This window comes from Cuculus canorus, chromosome 14 (assembly GCF_017976375.1).
Source record: "Cuculus canorus isolate bCucCan1 chromosome 14, bCucCan1.pri, whole genome shotgun sequence".
In the NCBI taxonomy this organism is placed as follows: domain Eukaryota; kingdom Metazoa; phylum Chordata; class Aves; order Cuculiformes; family Cuculidae; genus Cuculus; species Cuculus canorus.
This window is the reverse complement of record NC_071414.1, coordinates 20,609,816-20,623,104: the sequence shown is the minus strand read 5'-3', so window position 1 is coordinate 20,623,104 and position 13,289 is coordinate 20,609,816. Positions and strand designations below refer to the sequence as shown.

The following is a 13,289-nucleotide window of genomic DNA, read 5'->3' as shown; positions in this document are numbered from 1 at the left end:
GGACAAGGTGATTCAGCTGGAAGCTGAAACGCTCTTTCACCCCAAATTTTTTTAAAGCCACATCAGTTTCCCAATCCAGTTGATTCTACAACTGCATGATTGGTACTACCAGTACAACAGAGGCCTTAGGATAAATCAGCATGAAATAGATGAAGAAGGACCAGGAAACTGCAGTCTGAGCAAAGTGGCAAAGGAAAGTAAAAATGTTCAGACATTTTTAAGTTTCACTTCAAGATTTTTGCCCAATGACAGTTTAAGAAAGTACTGTCCCTCAACAACTTCTTTTGCCCCTGCAGAGCAGACATGCAAAGAAGAACATGCACTGACAGCTGCCTGATCTGCCACCAACAGAAGGGTCTCATGGGGCAGAGCAGATTTTACCACAGACACATTAAATCTGCTGGCTACCACAGCTCCAAGTTCTCCTCTTGGACATGAAGGTAATCCTTGTAATGCAAAACACAAGATGTACAAGTGAGGTATGAAAGCTTGCTGCCTTGCCGTGCATGCTATAATTCTGTGGACAAGAACTACATGCTTTCCAGGACTATCTGCACTGTACCTGTCATTTAAATTGTGACAAAAAAGAGAAAACAACTGTTGCAGTGAGTGATATTATTCTATCACATCTGTCATGAAGACAGGTCTGTTTTCAATCAGGACAGTTGTAAGCTTCCGCTGCATTGTATCCTATCATCAGTTGTCGCCTAAGGACAAAGGGTAGATAGTGTTGCACCTAACCTCAGGGAAAAAAAGACTGTATTTTGTGCTTCATCACTGATGTTACCGCAAGCCTAAGACAGCTGTCAGCTAGGAAAGTTCTTGTACTTGCCCTTCTTAAAAATTAGCCCAGCATTAGATTATTTTTAAAAATATTTTAACATTTTTAAAAAATCTACTATATTTGGGACCAAAATATCTTCAGTTAATTATTTCACAATTTTTGGATGCATGTTCTCTCCCACTGCTTGCTTGCAAATATTTATCCCTGAGTTTTGCAGTGTCCTCTACCAGTAATAGGTTCAAGAGCCTCTCATTCTCGTATATGCACTCTTGTTTTTTCCAAATATTCCCTGTTCTGTTCCCTAAATTCTACAATACCAGCAGACTAAAAACAAAACAATGAAGCTAGAGTATACTGAAGTTTTATCAAAGTCCCTAAAACCAAGGACAAATAATTTAGCACAGATCAGAGACGCTCATAAAATTAGTGCCATTTTTGTTAGCTGAGCTGAACCTGCATATCTGTGGTACCTGGCCTCTAAAGGGAGGATTTTCTTACACATCTTACACACTTCTGCAGGGTAAGGAGGATCCTCCACCAGTGTCAGTTTTAGTGTCAGTGTCAGTCACAGAAATGATGTCACCTGGTAACCTATGTCCTCCTGTCTTATGAAGCTATCCACAGTTTGTGAGAATTTACTCTTCAGTCTCGATGTAATTCAAGGACAAATGGTTTCCCTCACATCTTTGGCTCACGCGGTTTCCAAGCTCTAATCTCAGTGACCTGCTGACAGATTGCACAACAAGCCAAAGCAGGAGTTCCCATTAACTGTCCTAACCAAAGGATAAAGCCAAGAGCAGAAAAGAAGTTCTTATTACATCAAATTTGCACAAGAACTTGTAATCATAGCTGATTTTTAGACAAGTTCAGAAGCATCCCAGCGAAGAAGCTGGATTCAGATAATGCAGAGGTCTGGATTTTGCCTAACTCTGTCAACAAATGAAATTCCCTGTATTGGGACGACCCTTGACTTGGTAAAAGTCACTCACTCTGGATTTCACTGAGCATCGGCTGGGCATCTGAAGATTTTAACGTTGAAAAAAACCTTTTACAGTAATAACACCTACACAGCCTGTTTGTATGATGGACGTATTCCACCCACTGACCCTCAGCGGTTTTGTGCTTGACTAGAGACTCATCGGGCACCTGCACAGTGACACAGCGAACAAACTGTCTCTGCCAACAGTACCCGGTTTGTACCGCTAAGCTGATGTGTGTCTTCCTAAGATACTATCAGTTTTCACTTGCAGAGGATTTAATTAGTCTCCTGCTCCTAAAGCCAGACCCAGGTGTCATTTAAAAGATGCATCTATCAGACGGTGGAACGATAGGAAGAACTACGACTTCTCATTATGAAGCAAGTCTCGAGAAATCGAGTTACTGAGCCCCCAGCCATCACTAAAGGGCCTTTCGCCCTGTCCTCGCCGTTTCAAGAGAGAGCCCAGCGCGCCACCTCCCGCTAAACCTCCAGAACGACAGAACGGGTCCATCAGCTGCTGAAGCGCCGAGGGGAGCCGCTGCCTGGCCCTGCCGCAGTGCCCGCGGGCACCAGCACGCGGGACGGTCTCTGTTCCTGGGGCAAACGCCCCGGGTTCCTCGAAGGCGGGCACCTCCCGAGCCGCTCAGGGGAGCGGAAAGGGAACCCCCTTACACCGAATAATGCTATTGTCGGGCAAAGACGCGATACAACTTGTAGAAGGGTCAGCCCGCGCTGAGGGCTGCTGCCCGGGCGCCGAGAAAGGAGACCGCGAGGACGGAAGAAAATCATCTTCAGAAACAAGAATTCGGAGCCTCCTTCGATCCGCGACGCGGGGCGAGGCGAGAGGGGCGGGAAGCGAACGGGACGCCCCGCACCCCGCAGGGTCTCGTCTCGGGCAACGCCGCGGCCGCCCTGGTTCGCTTCGCCCCTTCAGAACGCCAAGAGAGGCAACCGATCACCCGTAATTTCCCAGCCAGGCTATAACCTGGGCTGCCCGCATCGCTGCCGGACCCACCACATCGCAGCCCCCAGGCAGGGCGCGGGGGGCCTCCAACGCGGGGGGTAGGAGGAGGGAGGGAGGGAGGCATGGGGGCGCGAGGTGGGCGGGGTCAGGGGATAGGCGGTGCTAGAAAGGGGGCGGAACTAAGGAGCGGGGCCAGGACGGGGGCGGAGCCACGAAGGGGCGGGACTAGAAATGGGCGGTGCCCGGAGCAGGGCGGGGCCAGGAAGAGGCGATGCTAACGGGGCGTGGCCAGGAGGAGGGCGGGGCCATGAGGCCTAGGCAGTGGGGCGAGCCCCGCCCCCGGCCGGCCCTGCTCCCGGCAGCGGCCGCTGGGGACGCTGCGCGGCGCGCGTTTCCGGCCCCGCGACCAATCCGGCGGCAGCGCGGGGTGCGATGGCGGCGGCGGCGGGTGCGGTGCCGGGCCCGGCCGGCGGCGCCTTCTCGGACCTGCGGGAGATCAAGAAGCAGCTGCTGGGCGTGGCGGAGCGGAGCCGCGAGCGGGGTCTGCAGCACAGCGGGAAGTGGTGAGTGCCGGGGGCGGCGGGGCCTGGGCCGCTCTCCCATCCCTCCCGTCTCTCTCCCATCCCTCCCGTCTCTCTCCCATCCCTCCCGTCTCTCTCCCATCCCTCCCGTCTCTCTCCCATCCCTCCCGTCTCTCCACAGGGCCGCTGAGCTCGCTTTCGCCCTGGAGCCGCTGCCGCCGGGAGAGCGCCCGCCGCCGCCCGCCGCCAGCGAGGTACGGGCAGGATGCAGAGCTCCGGGAGCGGGACGCGGAGCGGGGGGTTGGAGGGGAAGAAGCGGTTGAAGGCACCAGGTCTTTCCAGCCTGGAGGAGACCGAGGGTAGACCTCATCGCCGGCTGCAGCTCCCTCTCACGGGGGGAGGAGGAGCAGGGGCTTCTCCTCGGGTCTTCTCTCTGACCCGAGGGAGTGGCCGGGAAATGCACCAGGGGAGGGTTAGGTTGGATATCGGAAAAAGGCTTTTCCCCCAAAGGGTGGTGGAGCACTGGAACAGCTCCCAGGGAAGGACTCGCGGTGCCAAGCCTGACAATAATGTTCAATAAGCATTTGGACGGTGTGTGCGAATGTTGGGGTTGTCCTATGGAGAAATAAGTGTTGGACTCGATGATCCTTGTGGGTCCTTTCCAACTCGAGTCATTCTGTGATCTTTGCTAATGCCAAAATCGGCCACAGTGCAAACCACGTGGTCCCACTGAACTTGTGCTCCAAACATGCTGTGGTCCCCACTGGGGTGTGGGAGAGGTGCACTGTGTCCCATCCTCACCCCACAGGGCGCAGCTGCACTTCCCTATGTAAGCCTGGTTGTTAAATCACAGTAGCACTACACAGCATTGGTGCATTTGACTCACAGTTACCAAGGAAGTGTTTGCAATTAGATCAGTGGGTTAGTATCATTAGGTATGGAATACCTGAGCAGGTTTCTCTTTTATGGTAATTTGTATTTTTTGATCATCCAATCCCTGCCTTCTGGCAGCTTGGTAACATCTATTTCGTGGGATCTTATTGCTTATTTTAAATGTTTCTATCTAACTAGTCTGTACTCATTAATTGAGAGCTAGGAATCTGGGCATATAAGGGAATGGAGATACTTTTCTAATGTTACTCAAACCATTTTCAATAATGAATAAACTGTGATTTTAGCTTTTATAGCAGTTTCAGAGCTTCTGAGATCTTAAACCTCCTCTTGTCCCTTCAGGAGGATGCCCGTGATCTGGATGCCTACACATTAGCCAAGTGCTACTTCGATCTAAAGGAATATGACAGGGCTGCCTATTTTCTACGGGACTGCAAGAGTCAGAAAGCTTACTTCTTGTACATGTACTCCAGATACCTAGTAAGAGAGAAGAAGAGTCGCCTTGTAGCACTGAACTCCTCTGCTTCCTACCCCTCTCTGGCATATCTTATTTTTTGCCTGTTTGGTTCCAAATGACTGTCCAGAGGTCCCCGTTATCTGTTTGGGGTGAAGGGAGACAGGGGTGTTCTTTTTACAACTGTGATATTTGTGAGAACTCAGTTTGTGTGCTGCTGCTAGCATTGCAGCAAACATAAGGAAAATATTCTGGTAATGTAATCTTGTTTTTTCTCTGTTTTCCACAGTCAGGGGAAAAGAAGAAGGATGATGAGACAGTAGATAGTTTGGGTAAGTCGCTGCTGTCAAGGAAGGAACGCAGAATAATACGGTGAAGCTTCCAGTAATGCTTCTTCATGTAAATTGCCTTGGTTTTATGAGTTTCCCCTCAATTTTTGGTTGAGTGTGCTGTAACATGATTTCTTTCATTCTCAATTCATTGGTTTAATATAGTGTTTTGGTTTGAGCAGAATCAGTTTTGTAACTTCAGCTCAGTCCTGTCTGAGTACCTTCATTTTTGGAAAGTTAGCTGCCTATTTTTCAGACAGTGTTTCTCTCTAGCAGTGATAACATGGGGCACTGGGATGCAGAAAGGCCATTGCTTACACTTATTCCTGTAGTAACCAAGGTCATCCTGGAGCTGGTGGGTGCCTTAAGTCAAAGAGGCAGAAAAGGCTGCACTTGCAGGGACTGACAGACAGGACAGGTGACCCCAGACTGACCGATGAAGTATTGCATCCCATATACGTCAAACTCAGAATAAAATCAAGAGATTATAAAGGTGTCTTGCTTTTTGATGGCTGACGTCCAGTGAGGACCTCATCTGTCTGTTTGCCCCTGATCCCGGATCCATGTGTTACTGAATCCAGCTCCTGAGTCCAGCTCCCTCCTGCTGCTGACCCTTCCCCATGCCTGCTCGGCAGCATCTGTGGTGTCATATAGCCATCAAGGGGTTGGGGGTGTGCAGGTTTGTATATTTGTGTGTATTTTATTCTTTTCTTATTAATAGTATTTTCATTATTATTTCATTAAAGCTACTTTAGTTTTAGTTTCCAAACTGCAAGTCTTTTCCTCTCGTTTCCCTTTCTGCTTTCCCTTGGGGTGAGAGGGAAGGGAATTGGTTTTAGCTGATGAAATTGTCTGGGCTGGGGCTAAACTGTGATGTATATGTTACAGATTTTCATCTATCAGTTATTCTGTTAAAGCAGGTAATCAGACTTAGTGATTCTCGTCTAAAAAGAGGAAAATAACCGCAGACTGGGAAGTCTTTAAGTCATGTCAGTGATGATTTTGAATGAACTTTGCAATTGCTGTGGTAGGAATCCTGATGGAAAGCTTGCTGTTTGACTTTTTCTTCATGCAGGACCTCTGGAAAAAGGACAGGTGAAAAATGAAGCTTTACGAGAACTGAGAGTCGAGCTCAGCAAGAAACACAAGGCACGGGAACTGGATGGATTTGGCCTTTATCTGTAAGTGTCTGCGTGTGTTTCTGTGTGTATTTGTATGCATACACAAGTGTTCTATGATTCTGATTAATTTTCTGACTTTTCTTGTCAGGTATGGTGTCGTGCTGCGCAAGCTGGACCTGGCGAAAGAAGCAATTGATGTGTTTGTTGAAGCTGCCCATGTCTTGCCTTTGCACTGGGGAGCCTGGCTGGAACTTTGCAACTTGATTACAGATAAAGAGATGGTAAAACTTGGAAGCTATCAAGAAGTGGTAACAAATTCCAGAGTTTAACCTGATTCATAAGCAGTGGCTCAGTTGCCACAAGGTTGATGTCACCCAGTGCTTTATTCTGTGAGGCTCTATCAGGCGAGGCAACCCAGGAGTGTAAATTAGTTGTTAAACCCCCTTTTCTTCAATTGATTGCCATGCTATAGCTTGAGAATCTGTATACTGGCTGGGCTAATTTCCTATCACTCAGCTACAAAGTAGTTTAAGAAATGATGAATTCACGTATTCTGAAGTAGTTGTTGGAAGGGTTGTTGCCTTGTCTCGTGAACGAGACCCTGCCAAGATACTTGTCATTTTCTTTCCTTTCCCCTCTGCCTTAATCTGGTTCTAGTTCCCCAGTTATTGAGTATTTTGATGGCCTGAAAAGATACATAGAATCACTGCTTTTAAAAAAAACCCACTAATATAGTGTTCCCTTTGTCAAATACAAAGCTGCAAGTATGAGATGAACTGTATCAAAGAACTGAACTCGTATGTAAAAATAATCTGTTTTATTTTTCTTTATGCATGGGATTTGTGGAAAAAAGGGAAACGCATTTCTGATGATATTATTTGGAGGCCGTTCACTTAACTTAAAACAGTGATGTGGTATTGATGTTCAGACATAGGAAAAAAGTACAGTCTTTTGAAGGACTCCTAAATTTAATAGAAAAATAAGGCCAGTGGCTGAAGGAGAAGTCAGGTGCTGTCAGATGTGAAGAAACTGGTTTCTTGACTGATTAAACAAAGGAAATTCAGTTCTTCTGCGGTTTCAGCTGTCATGGGAATAGATTGGGAGTGACTGAATAGAATTGCATGGTCCATATTGTACTGCTTTATAGACTGGATGGCTTAATGCTCCTTTTCCTGTTTCAATATTCTGAATTTACAGGCATTATTTAGTCTCTCCTTCACAAGAACTTGATATTAATTCTTGGTCTTAATACTGCTCTTTCGTAGTGGGTGTTACGGTTTGAGGAAATGATTACGGGAAAGCCTCCTACCTTGAGACCATCTGATAAATCATAGGAGGCAAAATAATGGGTTCTTTGCCACAGGTGGCTCTTAGAATATTACTGATTGTAATCTCTTCCTCTTCTTCTTTGATTCTTGCTAGCTGAAGTCCCTCTCATTGCCTGATACGTGGATGAAAGAGTTCTTTCTTGCACACATTTACACAGAGCTGCAGCTGATAGAGGAGGCTCTGCAGAAGTATCAAAGTCTCATTGATGCTGGATTTTCCAAAAGCACGTACATCATCTCTCAGATCGCAGTTGCCTACCACAATATCCGAGGTCAGTGACACCTACCAACTAGTAGGAATGAGCCTCTTAATGCAAACTTGGCATTCATAGTTCTTGTTCTCCTATCTCCTACTCTTTCTTCAGATATTGACAAAGCGCTATCTATCTTCAATGAGCTAAGGAAACAAGATCCTTACAGGATAGAAAACATGGATACATTTTCCAACTTGCTGTACGTAAGGGTAAGCACTCTTCCTATTGCCTGTCCATAATGACAGTGTTTATCAGAGGTGCGTTAAACACTGGGAAAGTAGCTGATGCTTCCCAGCCTCTCTGAAAAACAGGCTTTCAGTGTCTGCTTTCTGCTTCGCAACTCCATGGAACAGATGCAGAGTGCACATTGCTAACTGCTTAAGTTTTCTCTGAAACTGTAATATGCTCCTTTTCTCATTGCTTTCATTTCTTTATTTCGCTAGAGCATGAAGCCCGAGTTGAGCTACCTGGCTCACAATCTCTGTGAGATAGACAAGTATCGTGTTGAGACCTGCTGTGTAATTGGTGAGAGCCACCTCTTCAATGTGGTGTTGTTGTTATGTTGCCCGCAGGCTGTGCGAGGAGATCTTGGAAACACTTGGGAAAGCTATCAGCCAGCAAAGCTCAGAACCACTTGGTGAATGTAGTTTCAGGCAGCCTAAAAAGCAAACCAATTGGCAGAGTACCCTTTTCCCTCATTTCTGTCTGAAAGAGCTGCTGTAAAACTATCAGTGCAGAAAGGAGTAGAAGAAATCATTTGAAAGGCCCATGTAGCTGATAACCCCTTTATTTATAGTCTTGGAACTCCACTGGAAATAATTGGCTGTTGGGACTAGGAAATTAATGTGTTAGATCATGACACAAGTTTAAGAGAGTGAGGTCTAATTGATTGGTACAACTGGAAATGGACTGACCGGAACACTGGAGAACAGACTGCTATTGAGTCTCTTGAGGTTTCAATCGGATCTGCCTTTAACAGGGTTCTTTAAGATAGCAAGTAATAGATAATACCTCTTATATCTGTTTTCTACTGCTCTACTGTTGGTTTTTTTTTTGTTTCTTTGTGGGTTTTTTATTCATAAACAGTATTGTGACTTTTGCTTTAGGGAATTATTACAGCTTGCGTTCTCAGCATGAAAAAGCAGCACTCTACTTCCAGAGGGCCTTGAAACTCAATCCTCGTTATCTGGGTGCCTGGACACTCATGGGACATGAGTACATGGAAATGAAGAACACATCTGCAGCTATCCAGGCTTATAGGTATCACTCATGTACTGCACATAATGGTGTTTGAATCTGCATACATAAGGACTGAAGTAGTATCTTGTAGTTTTTTAGTCTTTTTGATCCTGACTGCTTTCTTTTCTTTGACAGGCATGCAATAGAGGTGAACAAAAGGGACTACAGAGCCTGGTATGGATTGGGACAAACCTATGAAATCCTCAAAATGCCGTTCTACTGTCTCTATTACTACCGGCGGGCTCACCAGCTCAGGTAGTGTTGAGAATGGTGCCACATTAATTTTTGTTCACTCTGACCTGGTTGCTAGTAGGAAGGGAATTTAACTATGGGAACTAAGTTGTGGAGGGTGAATATCAACGCCATGCAATTTATGCAGTCTCACTATTCCAAATGCTTTTAGTTGTATTTGTTAATAGTTAACAAAGGCTTTGTCAGTTAAATGCTGAGGAACACTGCTTGGCAGTGTAAGGGATGTCTTATGTATGACAGGCTCTACCAGATGTAGATTTTATTTCCCCCACTCCCGAGATGAGCTCACTGTCCACTAACCTACATTTAGGAACTGCTCTTTTACAGACCAAATGACTCTCGTATGCTAGTTGCTCTAGGAGAGTGCTATGAGAAACTCAATCAGTTGGTGGAAGCTAAAAAGGTAAGTGAGAACTGATACGTGGAGTAAGTGATTAGGATGTCTTCCGGGTCACTGGGTGAAGTCACAGCAAAACTAACTAGTGTAACTGGAAATGCATGCGGTGTGTTGTTAGGAGCTTATTGAGACTGTTTCTGTGGCAGTTGTGGTTGGGGAACTTATGCTGCAACGTAACTAGAGTACCTGATAAATAGTCATCTACGGATGATACGTGCCCCTTTGCCGGAAAGCCATGTTGTTTTCTGTTTCTGACTTGCCTGCATGAGTCATGAGCTGAAGTTGTTTTTGTGGTGTGCTTGACTGTCTTTTGTTCCCTGATAGTGCTATTGGAGAGCTTATGCTGTGGGGGACGTGGAGAAAATGGCACTGGTGAAGCTAGCTAAGTGAGTCTGTTTTATCACTGAACTGTTAGTACTGTTGCATGCAACCAGCACTTCAATACCTGACGATGAAATACTCGATGTAAAACAAGTAGAACTGCTGTTAGGTAGTACTACTTATAAAGCTGTGTAGTAACTGGTATCCTTAGGTCTGTAGCAACTGCTGCTTCTGGTGTCCAGCTTCAGCTTTGTTTCTCGCTGGATAACAAGAGGGAATCATAGCATAACGTGGGGTTTCAAGGGCCCTCTGAATCCTGAGGTGATTTGAGCAGGCAGTGCTAGCAATTGTATTTGTAGTGTGAAACTTAGTGACACATGATGAGAGATGACCTATGAAATTCTAAATTGCTTGAATATCCCTGCCGCTTGTGGTTTTGACATTGGGAAAGGGTCTAATGTGAAATGAACATGCTGACATTAGCACTGATTTTTAGTGGGGATAAAATAATACAAAGGAGAAAAAGGGAAGAGGGAGGAAAAAGGCAAGTGAAAGATGAAGCTGCTGTACAAAGACTTCTGGGATGTAGCACGGGAAGAAGGAGCACTGAAGGAAATAGCCAATAAACAGGATGGCAAAGGTCTGTTAGAAGCTTTAAAATGTAACAGAATAAGTAAAGGTTGCTGCTCTGGTTGTCGCTGCTTCTCGCAGCATCTGACTGACTCCCTTCCTGGTAATGTAAATGTTCCCTCGATCATCTCTTCCCATGAGTGGAAATAGAGGTGCACGTATCTTGCGCATTGTGAAGGAAAAGACCTGTCTTTAGTCCAGGTCAGGTTGAGTTGGTACTTTCTCATGGACCAAGAATGCCTTCGACGGTGCAGTCTTGTTCCAGTGGCCCATTTTTCTCCTTTTCTAGGCTACATGAACAGCTGAATGAATCTGAACAGGCAGCTCAGTGCTATATCAAATACATTCAGGATATCTATTCCTGTGGGGTAAGATGATATCTTGGGAATAAAAGTAGTAAACATGGTGTAGGACTGCCTTGGAAGGCACTCACAGATGATGGTTTCTCCCTCCCTCGCTGTAGGAGATAGTGGAGCACCTGGAAATCAGCAGTGCCTTCCGATACCTGGCCCAGTACTACTTCAAGTGTAAGCTCTGGGACGAAGCCTCTGTGTGTGCTCAGAAATGCTGTGCGTTCAATGATGTGAGTAGTCACGCAGTCTTTGGTGTTTCTTTCTTGGGGGATCTCTGACCTTGGTCTCGGCTCCCCTTACAGCAAGAAGGTATCTGTTACTGAAGGAACAAGGGCTGTCTGCCATGCGGGTCACATACTGAGTGGTGGTGGTGCACACCTGATCACTAATGCTGCTTATGAATTATTAAAATACTGGAATGTGGTCTAGTAAACAGTAAAACTGAACCATGTCTTATTGGTATTCACCAAATAAAAATTTTGATGGCGAGGAGGTACAAAAATGATTCTAGACTCTAGCACATGGTGTATTGAAGATACTCACCTAACCTGTTTCATTTTCTCTCTGTAGACAGTGCAGAGGATATAAAAGTGCTTGGGTTCTGGGTGTGATTGTGTTCTGAGATGTTCTCTGGAAGAGGGCAGTTTTGGATTTTTAACTGCAGCCTAGAGGTGAATGCTAGCCATGAGTGCAGGGTGTTTGGCCTATCCTTAGCAAAGCTGTCAGGAACTCTGGAGAAGCCAAGTTCAGCTTATTTGAAGATTCTCCAATCTACTTTTTGCTGGAATATTTAGACAGCTTTAGTAGTTGATGACAACACTTCCTGAAATACCCAACTAACATGCTAATTGGGTGGGGAAAGACTAAAAAGTGACATACTTTAACATTTTTAAGTCTCAGAAGAAAAAAAAATAAATGAGAATGGTTTTTATAGCTTGCAACCTTACAGAATGACAAACTACTATAACTTACGCAGCTTACACACTAAATTTGACCCAGAAACCACCTATTCATTGGTGTTTGTTGTTCTATTTTGTTACAAATTGTTTCCAGACGAGAGAAGAAGGAAAGGCCCTGCTGCGGCAGATCTTACAGCTTCGCAATCAAGGAGAAACCTCATCCACAGATGTTGCTGCTCCCTTTTTCCTCCCTGCATCATTGTCAGCCAACAACAATCCCACATGTCGTGTCCCCCCACTTGATCTCTCTTCTCCAACACCATGAATGATGGTGGTACTTCTGACCTGACATCACATTGGATGTGACATTGCAGATGGGGCTTGCAGCCACTTATTTCTGCCCACTGAAATTTCCACATTCATTGCTGCCCTTGTGTGAAGGGTGGGGTTACTGGAGCCCACAGCTGACACGGATGTGCCCCAGCAGGCAAAGGCGCAGCCTGTGTGAGGTGCCTATGCAGAGATGTGAGAGCCTGCTGTACTTCTCACCAAGTCATTCCAGTCAGACTGAGGGCAGGTGTGTTCCAGCATACAGGACTACTCCTAACTGAAGGATCGGGAAGAGCTTGTGTGCTTGAGTTCAAATATATTTGAAATTTGATTCTGCCTTGTTTGTTACCTCCAGTCTTTACTTGAACTACTTTGGATGACCTCTTAGAGGTATCATTGCTGTCTGCACCAGGAGGTATTACCTGTCCGTCTACTTAAGGACTTCTGCTTGTCTCCAACTATACAGATGTTCCACTAAAGTGGTGGCTGCAGGCAGTGAGCGATGCCAGGTTTGTGTTGGAAGGACTGAGGTGCCAGAGGAATTCTTAGTAGTCACGAGTGACTTCTTTGTGGTGCAGCTTTCATGCACCCATAGCACATGAAATTAGATGAACCATTACAGATCATTTTGTTAAGGATTGCTGCGTCACATGGACAGTATGGTGCAGGGAATTCCTCCCCTGCAGGCCTGCTGCTCATCCCTGTTCTCGCATCCAGCCAAGAGTAAGGGTGAAGGTGATTCTCAAAGGTGCCCACGTGCCCATGTACAACAGGCGTGACCATAAACAGATTAATATAAAAAAGAGGATGCTCTTAGATGCATTTGTTGAAAACAGAGACCACTAGAAGTGTCCTGATCCTGTTCCTACTTGCTTAAAGTTTGCTGGTGGAACACACATATATGCTTTCAATGACTTTTCTCTGGTCTTTCCAGTCTTTGCCTGTGACCCTGAGTCTTTTTGGTGTCTGTCTTTAGATGCCTTGAGTATCTTGTTCAGCCTCATCCCTGGCCCTGAGCTATCTACAGGTAGCCCTTCTGCCTACCCCTGGCTGTTAACACTTACTCTCCACCATGTTTTCCCATGCTTGTTCCCACCTGACTCATCTTCACCCCTCCCTCGGCGTCTGTGGTGTGTTTAGGTGGTCCTGAAACACCCTACAGCCATATTAAAATAAATTATCTCTTGCCTGCGAGACCCTTCCTAACCACTAACCATCATCCCATTGTTATGAAGCTCCTGGC

The 13,289-nt window shown here is 45.9% G+C and overlaps 1 protein-coding gene across 1 annotated transcript; it reads left to right on the top strand.

The window, feature by feature from the left end:
* Positions 1-3,076: 3,076 nt before the first annotated feature.
* CDC23 (cell division cycle 23) lies at positions 3,077-13,125 on the top strand. The gene is made up of 16 exons (XM_054079898.1): positions 3,077-3,290; positions 3,430-3,502; positions 4,482-4,619; positions 4,883-4,925; positions 5,998-6,103; positions 6,192-6,324; positions 7,466-7,643; positions 7,737-7,834; positions 8,069-8,150; positions 8,732-8,885; positions 9,000-9,119; positions 9,444-9,519; positions 9,838-9,899; positions 10,754-10,832; positions 10,928-11,047; positions 11,871-13,125. Exons 1-16 carry the CDS (start codon positions 3,160-3,162, stop codon positions 12,039-12,041), a joined length of 1,764 nt encoding a protein of 587 aa, XP_053935873.1. The 5' UTR covers positions 3,077-3,159; the 3' UTR covers positions 12,042-13,125.
* The last annotated feature ends 164 nt before the right edge of the window (positions 13,126-13,289 follow it).

Coding starts and splice junctions, on each gene's coding strand:
- CDC23 (XM_054079898.1), top strand. CDS start 3,160: ATGGCGGCGGCGGCGGGTGCGGTGCCGGGCCCGGCCGGCGGCGCCTTC. Junction 3,503..4,481: donor CGCCGCCCGCCGCCAGCGAG/GTACGGGCAGGA, acceptor TTGTCCCTTCAG/GAGGATGCCCGTGATCTGGA. Junction 9,520..9,837: donor AGTTGGTGGAAGCTAAAAAG/GTAAGTGAGAAC, acceptor GTTCCCTGATAG/TGCTATTGGAGAGCTTATGC.